Raw genomic sequence first — 22,887 nt, 5'->3', positions numbered from 1 at the left:
CAAGGGACTGAAGTTTATTTAACATTCATATTTAGCCTACAAGAAGCAAAGAAAACATATAAATATTATAAATCTCATTCTGGCTTATCTCGAGTTTACCAAAACACACAAACCCATTCGTCATGTCTGTTGTTGAATGTGTGGTTTCCTGGAGACATTCAAGATATCTACTATATATTACTATTATTTATAAATCACAAAACAGGGTAATTTTAACAATCATTAACTGTATACATTTAAAGGAAAGTCTCTTGATCTTCTGTAAACATTAAAGGAAATTCTCTTGTAAATCTCAGAATGACAGACCCACAGCATATAGATCAGCACTGAGGTAACCAACTCTGCAGTGTCCAGTGTCAGAACTGTTCCTGGGTGCTGTTATTGTGGTTGTCTGGACATTTCTCAACAGCTGTCAAACTTCTTAAAAGGGAATGACCTTTAACCCTGGTCTTCAGTGGTTTTGTATGGTATGTAAATGTGATTAAGTGTGCTCTTATAACACATACTGTAGCTTCCTCCATGAGTAGTGGGGAACATAGAGAGACCTCATGTTGGGTACTGACAACATGGATACTGCCAATGAAGAGGTTTAAATGTCTGTATTTTGGATGTGGATTTCATAAAGAATTAATAAGTTAATGGAAACAGCAGTTTATGATTTTGTATCATTTATAATAGTTTCAGTTGATGTATAGAAGCCAGCAACAGGGGTGGGGGGGGGGGGGGATTCATTGATCTACAGTGACACAGTACAAAAGTACACTTTAAATAGTCCCTAAACCCCCTGAAAACCTTCCCTTTGCCCTATTTTAAAACTGTGCAGGATCGATCCAGGTCCTGTAGTAGACAGTGATTACTTTTCTGTAAAAAGTTTAAGTTAAGTTGTTCTGAAAATGTCATTTCAGAGATTCCTATCTAGGTCAGATTCTCTTCTCAGAGGAAGACTAATATCATTAAGAGCTCAGGGATGTATTTATATTCATCATGGTAAGGTAAGTAACAGAAGTTGAATTGCTGAGAACACTAATATTTAAAGAAAAGTAAATATTTGTTCAAATAATCATATGAATGCATGTTTCAGACATTCATTTTCATTAGATATTCTTTGATGTCTATTTATGTATTTATTGTAATGTTTTAAAGGACAGATGTCAATATATGGCAATCCCTGAATAATCTTTTTGTCTAAAGAGTTAAGCATATGTTTTCCCCTCTATAATCAGTTTGAGATATTGATGCAAATCAAACATCCAAACAATTCACTTTGTAAAGTTATATATTTTGCATATACGGATGAACAGATTCAAATAAAGTTTAAAATAAACTAATTCTGCTGTATTGATTTACTGTTTGAACAGCATATTGATTTGATGTTTGCACAATATCAGCATGTCCGTATGTCCATGTTGCGCTGTCAGGTTGTTTGTGACGCATGAAGCTTGGCACTCTGAACATTTCATCTTGCCTAAATAAAATCATAAAATGTGTTGATTTATCTCCATTTTATTAATGCAGATGTTTATAAAAGCTAAAGGAGCCTAAAATACAGAGTGATATAGCCTAATTAACTTTTAATGCTACATTGTTATTTACTGTGAACTTCTCTTCAAAGAGCTAAAGTTTTGCCTTCAAACAACCATACTTACAGTACTGTGGGCACCAACAGATGTTCAAAGCGACAGCACACTCAATGTTTTATAATTTTAGTAGCATTTAGCAAAAATACTATAATTAATGAAGAGAATAAAATGCATTTTCACTTTAATTGTGCCTAAAAGTGTGCCGTGCTCTCTCTGTCATATTACCCCACAGGAATTCAACATCTCACGTTTCTCAACCTCTCAGTCATGGAGTGCATGTTTTTATTCGGACCCCACAGAGATCGTCAGAGACATTCCTCATGGCTCCACGCTTCTTGTCGGAGGTAAAAGGAGGAACTTAATGCTTATGCCACATCCATACATGTACCCGCTGCATGTGGCCTCTATACATGTATTTCTGCACAAGGATGCAGTCCTACTGTATCTGATAAGCTGTTTGTACGGCTAAGTGGTATTTCCTATAATGATATCCTTTGCTGTAGATAGAACATAATGCGTCCCCAAGCGTTATCATTGTTTTGTTTAATTTCCCCCTTTTCTGTCCCAGGCTTTGGCTTGTGTGGGATCCCGGAGAATTTAATCAGCGGCCTGTTGAAAACAGGAGTAAAAGGCATCACGGCCGTGAGCAACAATGCCGGGTGAGAGAGATTTCTAATTAAAATGTCAGCAAAGGGACATGTTTGTTTCCAGAGAATTCCCTAACGTGACCGAACTCACTGGGATGTTTACATGGGGTTCCTGTCATGTACTCTTAAACACAAGAAAGACTGGAAAATAATCTGATCGGGTCAAGGGACAGGAAAAAGGGAAGTGGGCCCTCAGGAATCAAGGCTTTAAGCAACACCAGTGTATAATGTGATTTCATGTGTGACTAAATAACTAAGTGATTGTTTCTGATGATAGGGTGGATAACTTTGGCCTGGGCTTGCTTCTGAAAACCAAACAGATAAATCGCATGATATCTTCATACGTTGGGGAAAACGCAGAGTTTGAGAGACAATATCTATCAGGCGAGCTGGAATTAGAGCTTACCCCTCAGGTAGATCATTTAACTTATTATCCATGCCTATAGTCGGGATAACTTTTTCTTTTTCAAAATGTGCTTTGCTTTAAAGTCAACATCAAACTAAAATCAACCCTATACTTGGTTACTATACGCTAGCCTACTGGTCTTATTGTGAGCAATTCATCAGTGTATGTTATTCCAGCAAAGAAAAATTTCAATTTGTAATCTTGATTATAGGCTAAATGTCAAGCAATAGCCAAATAGCTATTTAGGCACTGCTTTAGCAAACATGCTAACACCCTCTTGTGTGTAACACCCAGAATCCAAACAGTCTTCAAAATCCAACTTTTTTTTCCCTTACTGAATATCCTTTTTACTTTGATATACATCAAGGAAGTAAAATAGGTTGCAAATCACAATTAATGCGTTGACCTTAAATACGATTTGTTTGATTTGATTCTATCCCAGGGCACACTAGCAGAGAGGATACGGGCTGGTGGTGCAGGTATCCCAGCGTTTTTTACTCCCACAGGCTACGGCACTCTCATCCAGGAGGGCGGCTCACCCATAAAATATAACAAAGATGGCAGCGTTGCCATTGCAAGCGAAAGCAGAGAGGTGTGGTGATGCATATCTCTGTCAAAAATAGTCCCAATTTTTGTTTTTGTTTTTCACCTTCAGAAAAAAATACTTGTGTGCATCAAGTTCTTGTTCTTTGATTGTTTGGTCCAGGTTCGAGAGTTTAATGGCAGACATTATGTCATGGAAAAAGCCATCACTGGTGACTTCGCTTTGATAAAGGCCTGGAAATGTGACAAAGCAGGAAATCTTATTTTCAGGTTAAGATATTCTTGCATTACTATGATTTAATTAATGACATTTTATTCCTAAAATATTTACCCTAGATTGTCCACTAGGTGTCAGACTTCATCTGTGTATCAATCTAAGGAACCTCTTTGTTTGTAGAATAATAGTATACTAAACTTTTTTCCACATGATAATTTTTATACAGGAAAACAACCCGTAATTTCAACCAGCCAATGTGTAAAGCAGCCAAAGTTACCATAGTGGAGGTTTGTGACCTTTCAATTTTTGAGGCTGGAATATAGTGTTTGAGGTCCTGTATGCTGAAAATGTCTAACTTTGGTTCACAGGTTGAGGAGATTGTTGATATTGGAAGTTTTGAGGCAGAAGACATTCACATCCCCGGCATCTATGTAGACCGGGTAGTGAAAGGAGCCAGCTATGAAAAACGAATTGAGGCGAGAAAGACAGATGAACATCACTGTTTATTTCATTATATTGTTCATTTTAGTACACATTTACCTTTACAAGATTGTGTAAGTCATGTTCAGGACTTCTTTTACTTATAGAAAAGGATGGTTCAGTCTAGTAAGGAAGAGAAACCTAAAATCAAACAGGACTCAGATATAACCCGGGAGAGAATCATCCGGCGAGCTGCACTGGAGTTTCAGGACGGAATGTATGGTATCCTTCAGCAGCTTGACCACAGATATCACTGCCAACATGATAGATAACAAAAGTTATAATTGTTAACAGTCCTATTCCCAAATATACCTTGACATCATTCCCAGCAAATCTTGGCATTGGAATCCCTATGTTGGCCAGCAATTACATAAGTCCTGAAACCATTGTCCACTTGCAGAGTGAGAATGGAATTTTGGGACTGGTGAGTTTTTGTTATTTAATAACCTGAGTAATTTCCCAGCTATTTTTTCACTTCAATCCAGTTTTATTTTTGTCCATTTAGGGTCCCTATCCAACAGAGAGTGAAGTGGATCCTGATTTAATCAATGCTGGTGCAGTGACCTCTCTTATTTTTGACTTAATCATATTTTATAGTCTGTTAAATCAACACTTAATTGCCACTACACCATATAAACAAGTGTAACAATGAGTGAAAATCTTAATATGATATATATAATGCATAATATAATATAATATAATATAATATAATATAATATAATATAATATAATATAATATAATATAATATAATATATCTGATATAAAACCTGTGACAAAAAAAAATATGCGGATGGTCCGTTGTGTTAACCTGTAACAGGAACAGCCGAAAGTGTGTGTTTGAGAGAGATTGTAATATAATATAATATAATATAATTAAATATAATATAATATCAAAATGAAGTCCTTCTGGTAAACTCAGATCATTGCCTGTGTGTGTTCAGGTAAGGAGACAGTAACAGTTTATCCAGGAGCTGCCTACTTCTCCAGCGATGAATCCTTTGCCATGATCAGAGGGTGAGTGTCTGACTGCATCACTCATCTATGATTAAACTAAACTGCACTTGAAATGAGCAGGATTTCTAGGGTGTCACAATTGAGAAATTGATTATTTTTATGTTGTTCCCCATATTTCTCTTTCACTTTAACTTCACCTTTTGCACCCTTTTCCTTTAGTGGTCACATTGATCTGACCATGCTAGGAGCAATGCAGGTTTCCAAGTATGGAGATCTGGCCAACTGGATGATTCCAGTATGATTTTCATGCTATATTTTATTGCATCATCACTGATAAACATGCCGTATGTTTTTACTTGCTTGGTTTGACATGTAACATGTGTTTCTCTCAGGGTAAAATGGTGAAAGGCATGGGCGGAGCGATGGACCTGGTGTCTAGTGATGCCACAAAAGTAGTGATCACTATGGAACATTCTGCCAAGGTACAATCCTGAATCCTTACTCTCTCATTTACAGTCATTACGCTTTAACATTTATTGTCACTCTTTGTAATATACTTACGTTCAATTCAAAGGGTGGGAAACATAAAATCCTAGACAAGTGCACACTTCCTCTGACTGGAAAACAGTGTGTTGACCGTATAATCACTGAAAAGGTCAGTAAAGTAGAGACAGAATAGTCTTTTAACATATCTTGCATCCTTTGAAGGACAGTGTGATATGTGTTGTCACTTGTTTTAGGCAGTGTTTGATGTAGATAAGAGCAAGGGTTTAACTCTCATTGAGATTTGGGAAGGACTGACACCAGATGACATCAGAGCATGCACTGGGACGGAGTTTGAGGTAAGACTGACAGACAAACACCAATGCATTGACTGAACTGATGGAGTGTAACTGGGGATGTGTTAGTCATAATTGTTGAATTACTTCAGTAGTGGCTGTCATGAAAAGTTATATGCAATTAAAAATGATTCATCCAGGCAAACAAGATTATGTGCTGTTGAAACATTGTGCTTTGTAACCCTCTTGGTCTCTTTGTAAAAATCAGTGTATTTTGAAATGTGTCTGCAACTATCTTGTTCGTGAAAAAAATTTTTTCACAAGTTTAGAAATCAACTAGTCTTGACTGACAGGATTAGATTAACATGATCCTCCCATACTTTCATTTAGATTTAGTATTTGGGGGGAAAGATTTAAGTCATTTTGGTATTTTTCAGGTGTCTCAACACTTACAACCAATGCAGCAGATATGAGGTAATACCGAGGATTTATAGTGACGACGTCCTTCTGCCGGAATGCTGAGACAGGACCAGAGCGAGAGAGAGGACTCCCTTCATTTCAAAAGCTTTTTTTTTTTGGATGTGGAATAAACACAGATTTCAGTGTTAAATTTATGGATGACTCTCCTTACCATGTTAATTAAGACTAGACTTGCTGTTAAAAATCTAGAATACTAGAACAAAGTAACTGTCCAAGAGTTAAAACATCTTTTAAGGTAAGATTTAAGACATTGCCAAACTTTAATGTGTCTGTCATTTTAACAGAAGTGATGGAATCAATGGAATCCGATTAGATATAACATTGCATATTTTACTATTAATATTGTTAAATATTATTATGCACTGAAACTTATTTTAATTGTATTTTAATGTTTGTGGGTGGTTACTACATAAATGTCAGTTTTAGCTAATCAGCACTAAATAATGAAACTGTGCCACTGCCACTTTATACTGAATCATTTATTCTTGCCACAATTTGAAATAAATAATGTTGGCGTAACGTTTGTTTTAAAAATGTGTTTTGTCAGCAGTCATTTTATTACTTTAAGATGTAACTCAATATACTGTAAACAGGCATCCTATTGACATTCTATAAAAAGACCAAATTAATGAACAAAGCTGAGACATAGCAGACCATTGAGTAGATCTCAGCTCAGTGGAAGTTTTTGACCCTAGTGTCACTCTCTGATTGGTCATCGACCTGAACAACAAAGATTGCACAACTATCTGAAGACAGAGGTCTGTGTGTTCTGCAGGGTTTGGAACAGAACACTATTTCACCACCCTCCACAATGCTAAACGAACCCCATCCATTTTTTTCCAAATTAAAGCCACAAAAACAACATGCACACACTGTTTACTGAAATTAGCAGATTTAAAGACTAGATTGTGAAATTGTGACATTAATCCCAGAGAGGACACATAGACTGGCAAAGTCAGGGTGAGGGAAAACGAGCCAGCACTGAATGTCCGGCATGCTGAGTCATGCTGGGAATTCCTGACCAGGGCAGGATGATGTCATGATCCCTGTAAGAGCCCCTGTATATGAGCAGGGTCCATTTCTGTATCTGCCATAGCCCACCATCTGTCTAGTCTACAGCATTAAGGTAAGGAGTTGTTCATAAAAACAATAATAAATAAAAAAAGGTATGGCAATGAATCGCAGATGTAAAGAATAGTAAGTATGGCACTGTAGTCATAGCTGGATTACGTTTGTCCAATGTTATTATTGTTTACTAAGGCTAGTAAAAACTAAAACTAAAACAATTTTTGGTAAGTATAAAATAAAGTAAATATCAGATGAAAAACTTTAAAAAATAAATAATTATAAATAGGCCTATAAGATGAAAAAATTAACTAAAATATAAGAATGTTGCAACTAACAAAAATAAAGAAAAAATAAATATAAAGAAAAATTATATTTAAAAAAACACTTACAATAAATTAAAATAAAACCTGAAAAATATAAAAAATAAAAGCTATTTCAAAATATTAATAACACTGATGTTTTCAGATGTGCCCAGCTGTTTTATTAGTTCTGGTCACGTTTCTGCCTTATATTTGGTGAGTGGCAGGAATACTATATTTTATGCAGTTGCTAAGAAGTAATGCTGGACATTTTGCATCTCTTATAACTCGCCATTCGCGTTGTTTGTTATGAAAGGTGTGAGCAGCCGGTAAACTGCAGGTGGGGACCGTATGGGGACTGGTCAGAGTGTGACGGCTGTACCAAGACACAGGTAACAGACCTATTTATATTGCAGCTTTAAAAAATATTGCTACTGGCCACAACTGAATGACTGTTTTCTCTCAGGTTCGATTGCGTCATGTAGAGACATTCCCTCAGTTTGGAGGCAGCACTTGTACAGGCGATGCCATACAGAAACAATCCTGTTTCCCAAAGAAAAGCTGCCCCCTTCAGACAGGGTGCGGAAACAGGTTTCGCTGCACATCTGGTAGGCTAAGTCACGTCTGACTGTGGTATTGAATTTAAATGTCCAGGCAGTTTGCAGTTTTCATGGTTGGTTTATTTATAGGTCAGTGCATCAACCCATCTCTGGTGTGCAATGGGGATCAAGACTGTGAAGATGGTTTAGATGAGCGGCGCTGTAGTGGCACAATAGTGTGTGATGAGCAAAAGCCTCCGCCCAACTCTGACCTCACAGGAAGAGGGTAAAATACACCTTTTACATTTATCATCCTAGTGAGGCCGTGTCCTTTCTTCCTAGACTAATCCTATAGTCCAGGAGCTTTGTAGGCTATAGTCCTCCTGTGCATTAAACGCTAGGGTCTAGTAAGTGCGCATGGCTACGTCATACTGTATATGTTTCCGCCCCCGCGGTCAATACTCGAAAGTACTATTAACATTTAAATATGAAAAATAGAGTACTTTAGATTAAAAACCTTTATGTTAGCCTTTCTATTAATGCAGTACAGGTAATGACAACCATCTGTGGTCTCCCAGTGGTTTACATTACACACAGTTTAACATAATGTTATTATTCATAAAGTACAATCTGTCTCCATGACAACGGTCAGCATGAAAAGCACAGAAGGACATCATAATGGCACTCTCCTTGTCTGCGTCGAAAATGCACAAGTCTGCTCTATAATTTCTGCAGGATACACAAATACATGGTACTTAATGGTCAAATTTCCCAACAGGCCACAGCATTAAAGCTGCCGTCGGCAAGTCTGGCAGATTGGGTCGATTAGCCAAAATGTTGAATGTTTACAACTCTCATGCCCCTCCCCACTACCAGCGAGCACCCTCCCATCGAGGTCGTGCTCGTCAGTGCGTCACTGTGCGTGTGTACCTGATTTTCTGTGAACGCGTCCGTCTCTTCAGCATCTATCAACACCATGGACTCGGAGGTAGGCTGCCCTGGCTAATCTAGACATAGATAGCAATAACCGAGGAATTGGAAGCTTGTTAGTAGATTTTCTCTCCGCCATCACGCTTCATGCAATCTCCAGGCGAACTTCAGGCGTGGCGTGTGCATGTGATATTAACGTGCGCGAGTGAGGGGGGATCTGTGGCGTGTGCACGACCTGTGATTGACAGTCAGATCTCACACCCCCCTGCGCTGATTGGACCTGATGAAGCGGGAGCGCTGGATTTTTGCAAAACAAATAACACGCTCCAGGTGGAGTTAGAAGCTCGGGTTTTTTTCTAAAACCACCTTATTTATGTTCTTCTGTCGGATTATAGTGTCGATTACACTGAATATGATCAAAAAAATGTTGCCGACGGCAGCTTTAATATATACAAATAATTATTGTTAATCCTCAAAACTTGGGCATTTGCCCTCTGAAGTGGGAAAGTCTTAAAGGGATAGTTCACTTTGAAAATAATTTTTGGTATGTTTTAGCTTACCTCAAGGGCATCCAAGATGTAGGTGTCTTTTTTTCCGCAGTAGTTTCAATTTAGATATTTTTAGGTCAAACCGTTCTTGTCTGTCAGTCATATAATGCAGGTCTATGGTCATTATCTCAAAACACAAGCACAGAGTCCAAATTAAAACAATTCCCCGTCGTCCAAATGAAACAATTCCCCATCGTAAGTACACATTGATGGCCTAAGACACGAAACGAGCGGTTTGTGTGAGAAAACGAACAGTATTTATATCGTTTTTACCTCTTATACGCAGCCATGTCCGAGTGATCTGATCTGACGTGTGCGCAGACTGGTGCATAGATATATACACACTAGATGTCGCCTTGTCTACGGCAGTTCATTGGAACGAATGTCTTCAAGGCGACATCTAGTGTGTATATATCTATGCACCAGTCTGCGTACACGTCAGATCAGATCACTTGGACATGGCTGTGTATAAGAGGTAAAAACGATATAAATACTGTTCGTTTTCTCACACAAACCGCTCGTTTCGTGTCTTAGGCCATCAATGTGTACTTACGATGGGGAATTGTTTCATTTGGACGACGGGGAATTGTTTTAATTTGGACTCTGTGCTTGTGTTTTGAGATAATGACCATAGACCTGCATTATATGACTGACAGACAAGAACGGTTTGACCTAAAAATATCAAAATTGAAACTACTGCGGAAAAAAAGACACCTACATCTTGGATGCCCTTGAGGTAAGCTAAAACATACCAAAAATTAATTTCAAAGTGAACTATCCCTTTAAGCCACCGAAATTACCCGGAACAATTTGTCCCAGGAACTTATTTCGGCTTTAGTTCCCAGTAGGAACTTTTAACTGTCTGGAACTCTCCCTCAAGTCGGAGGAAGAGCAACAACCCCGACTTCATAATCCAATATGGCTGCTCAGCACATGTACCGTACTGAAACAGTTGTAATATGTTGTTTATTAACATTTCTGTTTGCCTATGTCTCAATAAACTCAGTGGTGCATGTAGTACTATCCAACCTCTGTTAGTGGACATGATACTCCGGCATTATCTGTGCAAAAAACCCTGCTTTTTATGTTTTTATGTCCATCGTAGATTTCCTGGGATGGAATGCAGGCAACTCGGGTGTGACATCATTCCCAACTTTGACATCTGTCCTCGGGGTCAATGGAACGCAGCATTGAAACACCGTCACAAATAGGGACACGTTCATACCTGCATCTCTCTTTGGACATGCAGATGCATTTAGTCCCATCATGCATCTCTCCAAGTTTACAGCTGCTGTCTGGTACAAAGGGTTTATCTGTGGAAAAATATGTTTAACCATGTTTGCATTAAAGGAGCTAAAGTTGTTAACATAAATGAATGTCACTTTATACTCAAAGTAAGCGGTAAGATTTGTGAATCGTATGAATTATTGCAAAAAGCATATTTATTCTGTGAAAGTACCAATCTTGCAGTGTATGTCCTGTGGAATGCTTGGCTCCCAGACAAGACTCTTCCCACACGAGTAAGACTGACGCCCTGAAGGACTCATGCCACTTTCTAAGCAGGCCAGCATGATGTCACTTCCTACTTTATACTCCATTTTGTCAGGGTATATCTTCATGCCATCAGGCACTGTGGGTTTGAAGCAAACGTTTTCTGGAATGACAGGAGAACATATCGAGTGAAAACTGTAAGGGTCAAACTGAGCTTTCAGATCATAAATTGTTTTGTTTTGATATGATATCAGCATTTCTATGGCTTACTAATGCACTGTCCTTTGGGTTTCTCCCAAGTGCCATCCTGCAAACAATGAATGAGCTGGTATCCGTCCAGCTCAAAACCAGTGAAGCAAACAAACTCCTCGTGATCTCCATAATCGTATTGACGCTTGTTGATCTGGAATTAGAAGGAAAGAGTTGGACGTTAGTGGAAGGAAGCAGGAATAAACAGCAACAGGAGAAGATGTGATGTAAAAGTTTAAACTCTTGTGTCCCCTCACTCTCAGGTGGCTGTTGGCAGGTGGACGGGGTTTTGGACAGCCAGAAGCTCCAGGGGGCAGCTGGCTCTCACGGGACCCTTCAGCCACAAAGTCATCATCATTAATGCACACATTTTGCCTGTGAAAAACAGACAAACAATAATGTTTCACGTGTCATATTAATTAACCATGCATATTGAAAATGTATTCATGCATAAATTATTTAATCAGTAAGTTAAAAAGCATTCAAATTCATATATTCACAATACAAACTTGAACCAACTAAAACGACATAATACACAATAAATACAGTTAAGCCATATATTAATTAATAGTAATTTAATAGGGATAGCTCTCCCAAAAGTGAAAATTCTGTAATTATTTACTCAGCCCCCATGTCGTTTCAAACCTGCATGACTTTCTTCTGCAGAACACAAAAGAAGATATTTTGAAGAATGTTGGTAACCAAACAGATCTGGGTCCCATTGACTTCCAATGTATGGCCAAAAATATAATGGAAGTCAATGGGAACTGAAACTGTTTGGTAAACCAACATTCTTCAAAATATCTTCTTTTGTGTTTCACAGAAAGAAGAAAGTCGTAGAGGTTTGGAACAACATAGGGTGAGTAAATAATGACAGAATTAAAATGTTGGGTATCTTTAAGTCATTTTTGAAAATATTTATTATTAGAAATTGAATAACTAAACAAAATGACAATATTATTATGTCTGAGGGAAACATTTTATAAAAATATTAAACAAAACCATTATGCATATGCACAGCTGGCAAATGAGAGGTTTGAAACATGATCACCTGTAGTCTTGGTCTATATAAAAACTGTTTGACATGTTTTACATGTGTTACACATTTTACTCTTTGATCATGCAATAAGTGTTTGCTCTCAGGTGAGAGTGTGTACAAGAGACCGCAAATGAGAAGAGGTGAGAGTGAGAGAGAGAGGTGAGATTGTATGCAAATTGCTAGCTGTAGGCGCTCGCTCCTTAATTTAAAACAACACAAACATTAAGGTAAGAACAAATTTATTTGCATATGCACAATAATATGAGAACTTGTATGAGTACTTTATCTGCACACATTTTTTTGTGAATGCATGCCAATGACCGCATTCTGACCCCACAGATACCTCTTCTGTAGTCTACAGAAAAGAAAGGGCACTTACTCCTGGAAAATAGAGATGGTACACTCCTCCACCTGCTTCTCAAGTCCTTGGCAGGCTGTGCCGCCCCGCTGGGGTGCAGGGTTGTTACAGGTCCGCGAACGATGCTTCTTCAAGGTGGCGTCACAAGTACTCCAAGAGCTCCAGCAGCTCCAGCGCCCATCAACTTTGTCTGTGGGATGCAGACAGAATTTTATTACTGGCGCGTTATAATTATTGGCTTTTTTTTTTTAAACATATATAATACTATGTATAATTAGTAATTATATTATATATATAATTATCATTTTATTTTATTTATATTATATATTAATATTATAATTTATCTATTCTTAGAAATATCTGTATGTCTATATACATATATTTTTTTCTCCATTAGTGCATACATATATTTATAGGAATGCATGTGAACCTTCAGTGTAGTCTGGAGCTCGTTTCTCGCAGTTTGGTCCATAGGTCCCGGTCTGGCAAATACAAATGCACTCTGTTCCAGAAAGAGCTGGCCGGGCATTGTTGGGGCAGGGGGCACATTTACAGGAGTCAAATTCAGTCTGGTACTCCATCAGCGCCCTATGGAGATGCCGTCTCTTTGTCACAGCACAAGGGAAGCCCCGCACCAAATTCACATAAGGCAAAAGCTAGATAAAATATTGACAAATATACATTAATCTGGTGTTCCTGTTTTCAGTTCATTTGCATTTCTTTTGAATAAAAGTTTTTTTCTATAACCCAGAATATTTGACAGGTTAATATATGACCATTTTCAAATGACATAAATGTTTGTTTCTCCTCCTAACCTCAAAATCTATAACAGTTGGATTGTCTATTGTAGATTTGATCCAGTTCTGGTATGTAGTGCTGTCTGGCGATACACCCCTCTTCTCCCAGGCCAGGGCTGCTGAGAATTCAGCTCTACCTCCTTGCACAGATGTGATGCACTTCTCTGATGCTTTTACAATTGACCCTGAAATGGTCAACAGAATTTCAAATTAAGTTTATATAAAATGAAACATAAGCCTTTAGTCATTTAATAGCACATTTGTGTATGTATTACCTTCATATTCGGTTTTTAATGTATTTTTCCCACAGGTGGAGCTATGTGAGATTCTATTATAGAATATAGCGATGATGGTGGAATCCTGACTAATGCAACTGTTCATTTCTGCTTCTGTCAATCCTGGGAATTGTAAGGAGACACCACTGATCAGAGAGCGCAGTTGCAATGTATTTCATAAATGAGAGATAAAGTTACGTGAGCTCCACATGACCAAGGTCTCTAATGTTCTTACAATCAGATGATAATGTCTGCTTACCGGAGGTTTTTAGTTCTTCTCGATCATATTGGAAAAGGAGATCATACTTTCCCCCTAATGTCCCAGAGCTGAAATAATGTGTCCCAAACAGCTGGAAGATCTGTCTATAAAGGGCATAGTTGTATTCCAGTGGTAGACTGTTTAGAAACTGAAGGAAAGGGTCTGATAAGTAGAGGTCAGAGGATTTCATTTTGAATGTTGATGTGGCAACAACCTGATGCACCCTGAAAAACTCAGAGTCCTGCATAAAAATAACAAAAACAGATCTTTGTGAACAACGTGTTCAATTTAGATATAGAGACACATTTGTGTAATGTTAGGGATATAAAAAATGAAATAAGAGTTTGAAATCCCTTACCTTTTGTTGAGATGCTTTCACTGCCTCTTTAATAAAAAGATTTGATTCTTTGGCCAAGATTACTTTTTGGGGTTTGACTTCTTTCACTTGAAAATCTTCAAGATTTTCTACCTGGAATGAAACCAAATAATATTAAAATGTCAAAATCGAATCTTTGTGTGATTTGTATTCACCACCTAGTGTTTTGTGTGATTGGAAGATAAAACAATATATATTACCTCATATTATGAGTAATTTAATATTTTAGTGATACACCAATGTAGAAATTCTCTCTCTATATATATATGATGCCAGTGTATTGTGCATCCCTATGTTCTTTGGATGTTATTTGGATATATAATTTTACAAGTAATTTTACAAGTAAATATTACAAGTAATATTTTACTAACAAGTAAAATATTATAAGCACAAACAGACAGAAATTAGATTTTTCCCACCTTGATTTCATATCTCTCAATGTTGGCAGGGATTCGGTAGTAGTTCCTCTTCAGTTTTTGTAGAGTGCATTCACCCCCCATGAATGAGTTGTCCAGAACAGCGCCTCTCATCTGCTCTGCCGCAGCATCAAATCTAATTTAAAAAATAACCTTTAGCAGTTTTAAGAAAAGCTCAAGCTCAGATTTATTTTGCTGACAACATGATAACATCTCTAGAAGCTTACCATGTCCATGAAGTTGTTTTGCAATCTCAGAAAGCAAATTATCTTTATCTGTAACTCACCCATAACCAATCAGGTCTGCTCCAGGAATAAAAGCAAATCTCCGTTCACTTGCACACACTTTTTTGGTTTGCGCACAGTCTCTCTCGTCAGAGTTGTCCCCACAGTCGTTCTGATTGTTGCACTGCAGAGCAGCATTTATACATCTTCCTTTGAAGGCAAAAAAGCAAGTGGGTGATCATGCACTTGCTTTCTAGAGCAAGCATTTAAAAACTGTACATATTTGCTAGATTATAAAATCAATAGACCATGTATCATTAAATCTAATATGATGTGTTGTTGTGAAGATATCTACCACTGTCACAGGTGAACTTCTCTTTACAGTTGACAGGCTCAATCCTACATTCCTTGGAGGGATGACAGAGTCTTTCCTCTGTAAGCGATGGACTACACTCTTCCCCGCCAAACTGAGCCGGCCTCAAAACAGACCTGATTTTGAACTAAACCACACACAACATACACACACTTACTACAGCAGTAGACTATGTTTGCAGTAGCAAGCACCCTTATTACAGCAGTAGCAAGAATGTTGTTGTTCTCAGCTATAGAATAAGGCTGCAGGTAGTCCTAGCCATGCTGATATTTGGAAAAACTAAATTTTGTGCATGTGATATTGCTTTTATTTAATTAATATTCAGTAACACAAATTTTAGATATAATATTGCCATTTAATTTCAAACATTTAATCAAACACATTTTTAACAAATCGATTGAATGAATGAGAGAGTCAATGACTCGCTAAAAAAAAGAGCGTTAGAACGTTAGGATAACCTTACAATAATGTTCTGGGAATGATAGAATAACATTAGAATAACGACAGGGGAACGTTCTGGGAATATTAGAATTATGTTCGAATAACGTTGGGGAACATTCTGGGATTGTTAGAATAATGTTAGAATACCCTTAGAATAACGTTAGAGCAACGTTAGGGTAACGTTCTTCAAACCAAAAACTAACGTCCTATTTTCGTTAAAAAAAAATGTCCATGGCTAACCAAAAACAAACCTTAAAAAAAGAATGTTCTGGGAACTATAAACTAACGTTCTGGGAACCAAAAATTGTTAGCTGTTTTGATTACGAGAAGAAGATTACAAGAGCATAATTATGAATTACCACCAATATTCAATACAAATTTAAAATAGTCCATTATGATTTTATTGTGACTTTAATAAACATTCTAATACTATGAAAATAGGTAAGGCCACACCACAACTATAATGATAATGGACGAAATCGTCCCAAAAAAATTTTTTTTGGTGTGTATAAATGCATAGATAGTCTGTCTGGAATGCAAAAACAAGGACAATCAGTGAAAAGTCCCAATGCTGTTGTGCTGCTGCCGCTTTACATCTGATATTATATATTTTGGAACACTGCTAGACCAGTCAGATTCAAGGATATCATATTCTTAAATATCCTAATAGCTGTGTGTGTTTTACTCACAGATTTTTTGGCACACGGCGAGCACTCTGACCAGGGTCCAAACTCAGTCAGCTGGCAATGTATAGGACAGGCCTCAACATTACACGCTCTAGTCTCATGTATCTGACACAGCTGGAAACAATTGTTTTTGGTCCAGTGCTCATCATAGCGCACAGCCCTGCAACAACAAATGCACAGTCCACATATTACCATAATAAACTTTAATAAACTTTATCAGAAATATCATGTTAGGTTCAACCTTCCAAAAGAAGCAAGAAAAAATTTAAGAATTTAAAATAAATCATGTTAGGTTACCTTGTACGTGCTTGGGTTCCAGAGTCACAGGTTTTGGTGCAAAAGGACCATGAACTCCATGGGTAGTGGTCACAGAAACATCCTGTAATGGTGGTAAATGAAGCCAGGCTGCAGAGTAGGACAAGGGGAATGGAAGTATGATCCATAGAGAAGAAGGCCTGTCGGAACTTGATAGCTTAAGGTAAGGGAGAAGGTTAGTAGGTTACTAGTAGGTGCATTACACATGCACAACTGATTTGTTTATTTCCATAATTATTTGCCCAGTGCATATTATGCACATAAATTAATGAACACAAATTAGGTATTCTGAAAGAACGCTATCTTTAGTTTATGTAAGCAGATCAGAGGGTTTGAAGTATGGAATACTATATATGGACCATTTTTAATATATTGAGTAAAAGTGCTCAAAAATAGTGATAAAAGTGATTTATAATGGTTTATGATTTAAACAACCAAACAGACAATGGAAAGCCATTATGTAAAAAAAAATATATATATATATATATAAAAACAAAACAGAATTAATATAAAACTTTTAATATTAAATATATATCATGGTACCAAACCTAAACCTAATCTGACAAATTTGGATATTAAAAACTGATTTAAAATAAACCCAACAATTAAATCAAGACCTCACCACAGACAGTTTCTTGAGAAGTTGCAGAAACCTATTAGTAGGCTACCTGAGCTTGTGGGTAATACTCACATCAATTTCAGACTCCTCCAAAAAGCATGTAAGCACACTATCACGTCTAATTTTATTCTCTGTGTCTGTTCGCAATGTGAGTAAACATCAGTATCAGCAAGACAGTGGCACAATCCGCTGCACTGGAAAAGTTACTCTTATGACCTGGTTGAATTTTCTTTCAGCGTTCTCTCTCAACGCTCTTCAGAACTTGTCCATCCCCCTTTGCTTCCAGTAAACCCTTGCAGCTGCAAGTTTTCACTTTGACACTTGGCTTCTGCTTTAGACCATTGGGAATGTGGACAGAGAGTACATGGATAACATGTTATTACAGGAGAGTTATTGCCTTTCTCCATGCCAAAATAGAGGTTGCTTTTGTTCTTTATCTTATTTTTTCATAATTCATAATAAGCATCACTTTTTTTTTAAACATCATTTAGGTCTCTAAGAATTTCTTAAAGACCCATAGTGAAAATCAAGTTTTTAATGTTATAAGTCTATGTGGTGTTTTTAATATGGTTTAAGACACACCATGTGCAAATTCGTCAACACCATTAATACTGATTCTCTTTAAAACTGCGCGAACGAAAGATAGTCTCAAAAAACGCGGTTTGAAATCGCTGGTGTTTCTGATGTCACAAACTACCTTGTAACCAATCACGTCAACGTGCCAGCCAGACTTTAGCATATCATTAACAGTGAACTAGCAGGCCGAGTCTCGAGAGAATCCAGGTTATCCCGGTATTTTGGGGTACCCGGGAACTGGGGTCTCCCAGTTTTTGTTGATATGAAAAATAGTGTAGATATAGCAATATAGTGGGTGTATGATGTATATTACTATGTTATGATGAACTATTCCTTTCTCCACTGACGTTCTGAGTTGTTCAAAGCGTTTCCGATGATTGTTAGAGGGCAGCTGCCTGACTGAGATGGCGAAGGGGAACATGGTTTGTGTAACATTAGCAACACATTAGCTGTTTGTTTGAAAACATAGTCAAGAAAAAGGCTAATCATATTAATTAACGTTATGTGTCCGATGTTGTAATAGCGATACCAGTGTGCAGTGTTTACCTTAAAGCTGGCTGAGTGAATCTGTGAGCTGGCGTGAGTGGAGGCGGGGCTAATTAGCATATTCATTGATCCGCATATACTAAATTAAGCAAGGATGTATTTACATTCAAGCTATTTTAAAGCATGGGGAAAAAAACGTTTAAATATGTAATTTTGGTGATCAAACATGAGTTTTAAGGAATACAATTATTGACTACAAGGGGACTTTAAAAGGTTTCATTTTAAAGCCAAAAAACTGGATGTGAATTACTGAAGGCTACAATAAAACAAACAATTACAGTAAAAAAAACAACAACTTTATTGTCATTATAAAATGATGAATAGCTTATAAGAGCTGTAACTATGCATACTTTAGACACCTGACATAAAGAGCAAAAATCATAATGCAAATTCTCATAAAACTGGGATATGCATTCACACAAACCTGATGTCTTTAATTGATAAATGAAAAATAAATCATTAAAATCATTTATAATAAATACAATGTTTTATTTACAATTATATGTATTATGTACATTGTGATTTTTTACTGTTATATTTGTTTCAAGCTTAGAATGAAATAGCAATGGCTTTAGTGCAGAGCATTCTTGTGCCCTTACAATGACTGATATAATTTTTTACAACATTATCCCTTTATGGAAGACTAAATTAAAAGCACAGTGGCTAAATTTATATAAAAGAAGAAAAAGCAAGTAGATGAAAAACACCAATCCTATACTTCTTTCACTTACTTTTTTTATACAATCATATGGTTTCACAACACATGACAAAGAATGAACCTTTCGGTAACTAAAAATTGACAATTGATTTTGCTTATGAACTCAACAGGCAGGGTTTTGAGTCAAGGGAATTCTGTCCTCCAACAAGTGATTAAGTAGTTTCTACACTGTCCAGGGACAAGTTACATTAGCGAAACAGTTCCAGAGACACGAAGGAGACGAGTGAAGCGCTAATTGATCAATGATCAGAAAAGAAGACTTGAGAGTATTGAAGGTTTAGCCAGACACAAGGCAACAAAGCCCGGAGAATCGCCTCTTCCTCTGCCTCACCAGTGGATAAGGAGTCAGATTTAGCAGACTGCTGTCATCTACACGCAGGAAAATAAATACATAAATACATTTCTAGCTATTTGAGATTAGAGGGTATAAAGAATCCATTACAGTACTAGAATAAATCTGTTTGAGACTCACCTTGATTTTTCAGCGGCAAAGGCATTGTCTCCCTGAGTTTGCTTAGAAGGTTTCTCATTTCTCGCATATCACTGGAAGAAATTTCACAACACAGGACATTAACTATCACAGTCAAATGGATATTTAGTACAGTATTTAAAGACCTCTTTTTCGCTTTAACCCCATTTTACACCATTAATACCCCAAATTGGTTGACAAGCATTTTATATACACTACTATTTAAAAGTTTGGGGTCACAAATGTATTCTTGTGATGGCAAAGCTGAATATGCTGACTCGGTGCTGCACAAGAAACATTTCTTCTTATTATCAATACTGAAATCAATATGCTGCTTAATATTTTGGTGAAACCTGTGTTTCCTTTTTTTCGGGGTTCTTTTAGAAAGTTCAAAAGAACAGCATTTATTTGAATTAGAAATATTTTGTAACATTATTAATGCCTGTAAAACTGTATTTTTTTCCATTTAATGCATCCTCAATGAATAAAAGTAAATAAAAAAAACTTACTGACCCTAAACCTTTGAACAGTGTATATATATATATAAATGCTACACATTTTAAGTGATTATTTAGTAAAAAAAAATGTATATTGTTATTACACCTTAAATTAATAATTATAAATAAGTAAAAATTGGGTCATTGTTCTTTTTCTTATTTGAGTACATATTGGGATTATAGCTCATTCCCTTCAAAGGTTTACAGTCTTGCACCTTTGTCTTTTTCTCAGATTTTCAAATAATTTTTGCTTAAAATCAAAGTTTGTCATGTGATTCATCTCCGATCTGGTTGGTTTGCTTCATTGCTTACAACTCCTTACTGAAAAATTGTTTGAAATCCCAATGGAGAAAATGAATAGGAAAAATTCTTTCATTCTGTCATTCATAATCCATTCATTCTGTTTTTCATACCTCTCTATGTTCGCAATGTCTGTGCACACGACCCAAGATTCCTGTGGAAAATCTACAGGTGATGATGAACGATCTTCCAGCATCGGCACATCAGAGCTTTCGTCTACCCTGCAGTCCATATTTGCTTCAGGACACACATCATTTCCTAAAGTGAGTGAAACAAAACAGTGCAAGATAGTTATACTTTGTTTTGCTAATAGAAAAACCAGATGAATTGTCAAAGAAGCTGTTTTATGTATTTATTGTGCTATCCCCGCCACCTTCAGACTGTATTTCGTCATGCAGTATATTAGCTTTATGTACTCAAGTCTGCTAATGTAAAGAATCTGCTGTCCTCTGCTGGCTGTCATTGACACAACACCTTTCCTATGGAGCTGCAGAACACCCAACAGACACATAGACTTGAGCATCTCTGTAATGTACATCTCCAGGCAGCACTGAAGCTGGATGAACAACCTGCATATTTCTGGGTGGATTTCACCATCCTCTGGCCTAAGACAAGCATAGAGAGAAAAACAGAATCCATATCAGCTGAGCTTCATGACACCCTACAGCCACATCTTCAAAACTACATGGCTATTCTAACATAAATGCTTACCCATAGATTGCAACGAGGTTTTGATAGGCAGCCTGGGCTACGGTGCATCCTTTGATTCGAGTCTTGTGCATCTGTGCCCTTAAAGAAGGACAGTCGATTGTATTCTCCCCTATGGAGATGACCTGCTCACGATGGAGGGCCACAAGAGTGTTGAACTCCTGAACGGTCTGAAAATGGAGACAAATCCTTCTCAGTCTATTTTTAGAAAGTGAATATGTATATTCCTTCTGGAAAACTGATTAATCAGCCGGCTGTGTTTAGGAACATATAGCTGGTTTAGTTGTTAGACCATCTTGGACCATCTTAAGATGGCATTTGCCATCCTGACAAATGCTCAACCTGGCATTTGAAACATGGTAGCTGGTTGATCATTTTTGACTAGAGAGAATCCAGCCATGTTCCAAAGCACAGCTAGCAGCTTAAACTGGATTTACCAGCAGGGTATAAACACGAGTTTAGCTGCATTATCTATATGCCACATAGCAACACATGGGATTGTCATTTCTAAATAATGGTGCAATATGAAAACACAAACGGCGAGTGATAAACATTATAAAACCAATCATTTAGCCTATCTTATAATAAATTCACAAACAGAGACCCAATAATTATTCATGTTTCAATACATTACATCCGTACAGGCTTTTAGTAAATATAGTATGGGCTATACATACTGTAATTATCCGTAGCCTACTGGTAAATAGCCTGTTAAATTGCATATAATTGACAATCATATTAATGTGTAGACACAAATAAAGCCTATCCAAAAATAGCACCCGCAGAAGTGACAGCGGTTGTTCCACCGTACGCTCACCGTTCTACAGTCATCCATCGCCCGCTGAGCTCTCCGCGAGCTCTCGGTGCTCTCCCGGCGCTCCGGATCCCTCATCGAAGACTTGCCGATTTGAAAAATGTTGGTTGCGGATCTGGGGCGGTTCTTTCGCCCGTTCGGTGCAGAACACATGCATACGCATCCACGAATAAAAGCACCTCACTGAGAAAATGTCTTTAATCAGTCTGTCCTCGATTCAAGGGTGAGGTCGATCCTTGAATGAGGGTTGTTGTTTCTCTGCCGTCGATGATTAGAGTGATGTGACAAAGCCGAGCGAGCGTCCGCGACGCTTCCTCTGCATCTCCGCACCAACAGGCGAGTCACCTTCACCTCTGTGGAGGGCCGAGAGCGGCTTAACTTCACACAGCTGCGGGCTTCGATGAGGGAAAGGAGATATTCACGATTTTATTTGTAAGCGCCGTCTCAAACATACGGAATCTTTGCTTATTTATATTCATTGTTATTAAAATAACGACTGTCCATCAAAAAACTATCTGAAACGTTCTGGGGACGTTAGTATTTGGTTAAAAAACTAGACAGCTATTAGAAAACAATATGTAGGTAAATTCTTATGTCGTTGCAAAAAAAACATCTTGAAATGTTAATAATAATAATAATTAATAATTCAACTAATGGAATTATTAATTAATGGATAGAAAACACTTTACCTGTTGTAACACAAAAACATCCCTGTAACATTCTGGAAACGAGTTTATGGTAAAGAAAAAAAAAAGAATGAATGTTTCTACAATGTTATGAGGTTCCCTCCAAAATGGGAAAAAGCATGTTGTTCTCCCTTAGGAATGAAGAGAAACAAAAAAATACATTCCCAAACTTTGCTTTGAGATA

General features: G+C 37.2%; 4 protein-coding genes across 4 annotated transcripts; 2 read left to right on the top strand and 2 right to left on the bottom strand.

Moving 5' to 3' along the window:
- Positions 1-790: 790 nt before the first annotated feature.
- Positions 791-6,621, top strand: oxct1b (3-oxoacid CoA transferase 1b). Its single transcript, XM_082142124.1, has 17 exons — positions 791-992; positions 1,813-1,924; positions 2,149-2,239; positions 2,505-2,640; positions 3,076-3,225; positions 3,340-3,446; positions 3,620-3,680; positions 3,762-3,869; positions 3,981-4,095; positions 4,203-4,297; positions 4,379-4,427; positions 4,816-4,888; positions 5,048-5,123; positions 5,221-5,310; positions 5,403-5,483; positions 5,569-5,670; positions 6,045-6,621. The coding sequence occupies exons 1-17, from the start codon at positions 894-896 to the stop codon at positions 6,078-6,080; spliced, it is 1,581 nt and encodes a 526-aa protein (XP_081998250.1). The 5' UTR covers positions 791-893; the 3' UTR covers positions 6,081-6,621.
- Positions 6,117-8,284, top strand: LOC309478524 (complement component C7-like). The gene is made up of 5 exons (XM_082142125.1): positions 6,117-6,322; positions 7,621-7,670; positions 7,771-7,846; positions 7,921-8,062; positions 8,144-8,284. Exons 2-5 carry the CDS (start codon positions 7,621-7,623, stop codon positions 8,281-8,283), a joined length of 408 nt encoding a protein of 135 aa, XP_081998251.1. The 5' UTR covers positions 6,117-6,322; the 3' UTR covers position 8,284.
- A 281-nt stretch (positions 8,285-8,565) lies between these two features.
- LOC309478522 (complement component C6-like) lies at positions 8,566-17,628 on the bottom strand. Its single transcript, XM_082142123.1, has 17 exons — positions 17,462-17,628; positions 16,753-16,927; positions 16,459-16,615; positions 15,311-15,455; positions 15,018-15,165; positions 14,735-14,867; positions 14,298-14,408; positions 13,940-14,180; positions 13,681-13,803; positions 13,424-13,590; positions 13,039-13,264; positions 12,630-12,798; positions 11,469-11,586; positions 11,233-11,365; positions 10,931-11,125; positions 10,697-10,784; positions 8,566-8,722 (listed from the first exon to the last, which is right to left on the bottom strand). The coding sequence occupies exons 2-17, from the start codon at positions 16,896-16,898 to the stop codon at positions 8,581-8,583; spliced, it is 2,442 nt and encodes an 813-aa protein (XP_081998249.1). The 5' UTR covers positions 16,899-16,927; positions 17,462-17,628; the 3' UTR covers positions 8,566-8,580.
- Positions 17,629-18,785: 1,157 nt separating this feature from the next.
- On the bottom strand, positions 18,786-22,823 carry rgs7bpb (regulator of G protein signaling 7 binding protein b). Its single transcript, XM_082141188.1, has 6 exons — positions 22,021-22,823; positions 21,207-21,373; positions 20,970-21,100; positions 20,609-20,753; positions 19,702-19,772; positions 18,786-19,598 (listed from the first exon to the last, which is right to left on the bottom strand). Exons 1-6 carry the CDS (start codon positions 22,168-22,170, stop codon positions 19,507-19,509), a joined length of 756 nt encoding a protein of 251 aa, XP_081997314.1. The 5' UTR covers positions 22,171-22,823; the 3' UTR covers positions 18,786-19,506.
- Positions 22,824-22,887: the final 64 nt, after the last annotated feature.

This window comes from Leuciscus leuciscus (assembly GCF_965113295.1).
Source record: "Leuciscus leuciscus genome assembly, chromosome: 16".
Classification (NCBI taxonomy): Eukaryota; Metazoa; Chordata; class Actinopteri; order Cypriniformes; family Leuciscidae; genus Leuciscus; species Leuciscus leuciscus.
This window is presented reverse-complemented; position numbering and strand designations above follow the sequence as displayed.

Excerpts from the sequence above, each read along its gene's own strand:
- oxct1b (XM_082142124.1), top strand. The coding sequence starts at position 894 with ATGTCATTTCAGAGATTCCTATCTAGGTCAGATTCTCTTCTCAGAGGA. Across the intron at positions 3,447-3,619 it reads GCAGGAAATCTTATTTTCAG|GAAAACAACCCGTAATTTCA; the intron begins GTTAAGATATTC and ends ATTTTTATACAG. Across the intron at positions 4,096-4,202 it reads GTTTCAGGACGGAATGTATG|CAAATCTTGGCATTGGAATC; the intron begins GTATCCTTCAGC and ends CATCATTCCCAG.
- LOC309478524 (XM_082142125.1), top strand. The coding sequence starts at position 7,621 with ATGTGCCCAGCTGTTTTATTAGTTCTGGTCACGTTTCTGCCTTATATT. Across the intron at positions 7,671-7,770 it reads ACGTTTCTGCCTTATATTTG|GTGTGAGCAGCCGGTAAACT; the intron begins GTGAGTGGCAGG and ends TTGTTATGAAAG. Across the intron at positions 8,063-8,143 it reads CAGGTTTCGCTGCACATCTG|GTCAGTGCATCAACCCATCT; the intron begins GTAGGCTAAGTC and ends GTTTATTTATAG.
- LOC309478522 (XM_082142123.1), bottom strand. The coding sequence starts at position 16,898 with ATGGATCATACTTCCATTCCCCTTGTCCTACTCTGCAGCCTGGCTTCA. Across the intron at positions 14,409-14,734 it reads TTGAGAGATATGAAATCAAG|GTAGAAAATCTTGAAGATTT; the intron begins GTGGGAAAAATC and ends GTTTCATTCCAG. Across the intron at positions 13,265-13,423 it reads CAACTGTTATAGATTTTGAG|CTTTTGCCTTATGTGAATTT; the intron begins GTTAGGAGGAGA and ends TATTTTATCTAG.
- rgs7bpb (XM_082141188.1), bottom strand. The coding sequence starts at position 22,170 with ATGTGTTCTGCACCGAACGGGCGAAAGAACCGCCCCAGATCCGCAACC. Across the intron at positions 21,374-22,020 it reads CGATGGATGACTGTAGAACG|ACCGTTCAGGAGTTCAACAC; the intron begins GTGAGCGTACGG and ends CTCCATTTTCAG. Across the intron at positions 20,754-20,969 it reads TCTGCAGCTCCATAGGAAAG|GAAATGATGTGTGTCCTGAA; the intron begins GTGTTGTGTCAA and ends CACTCACTTTAG.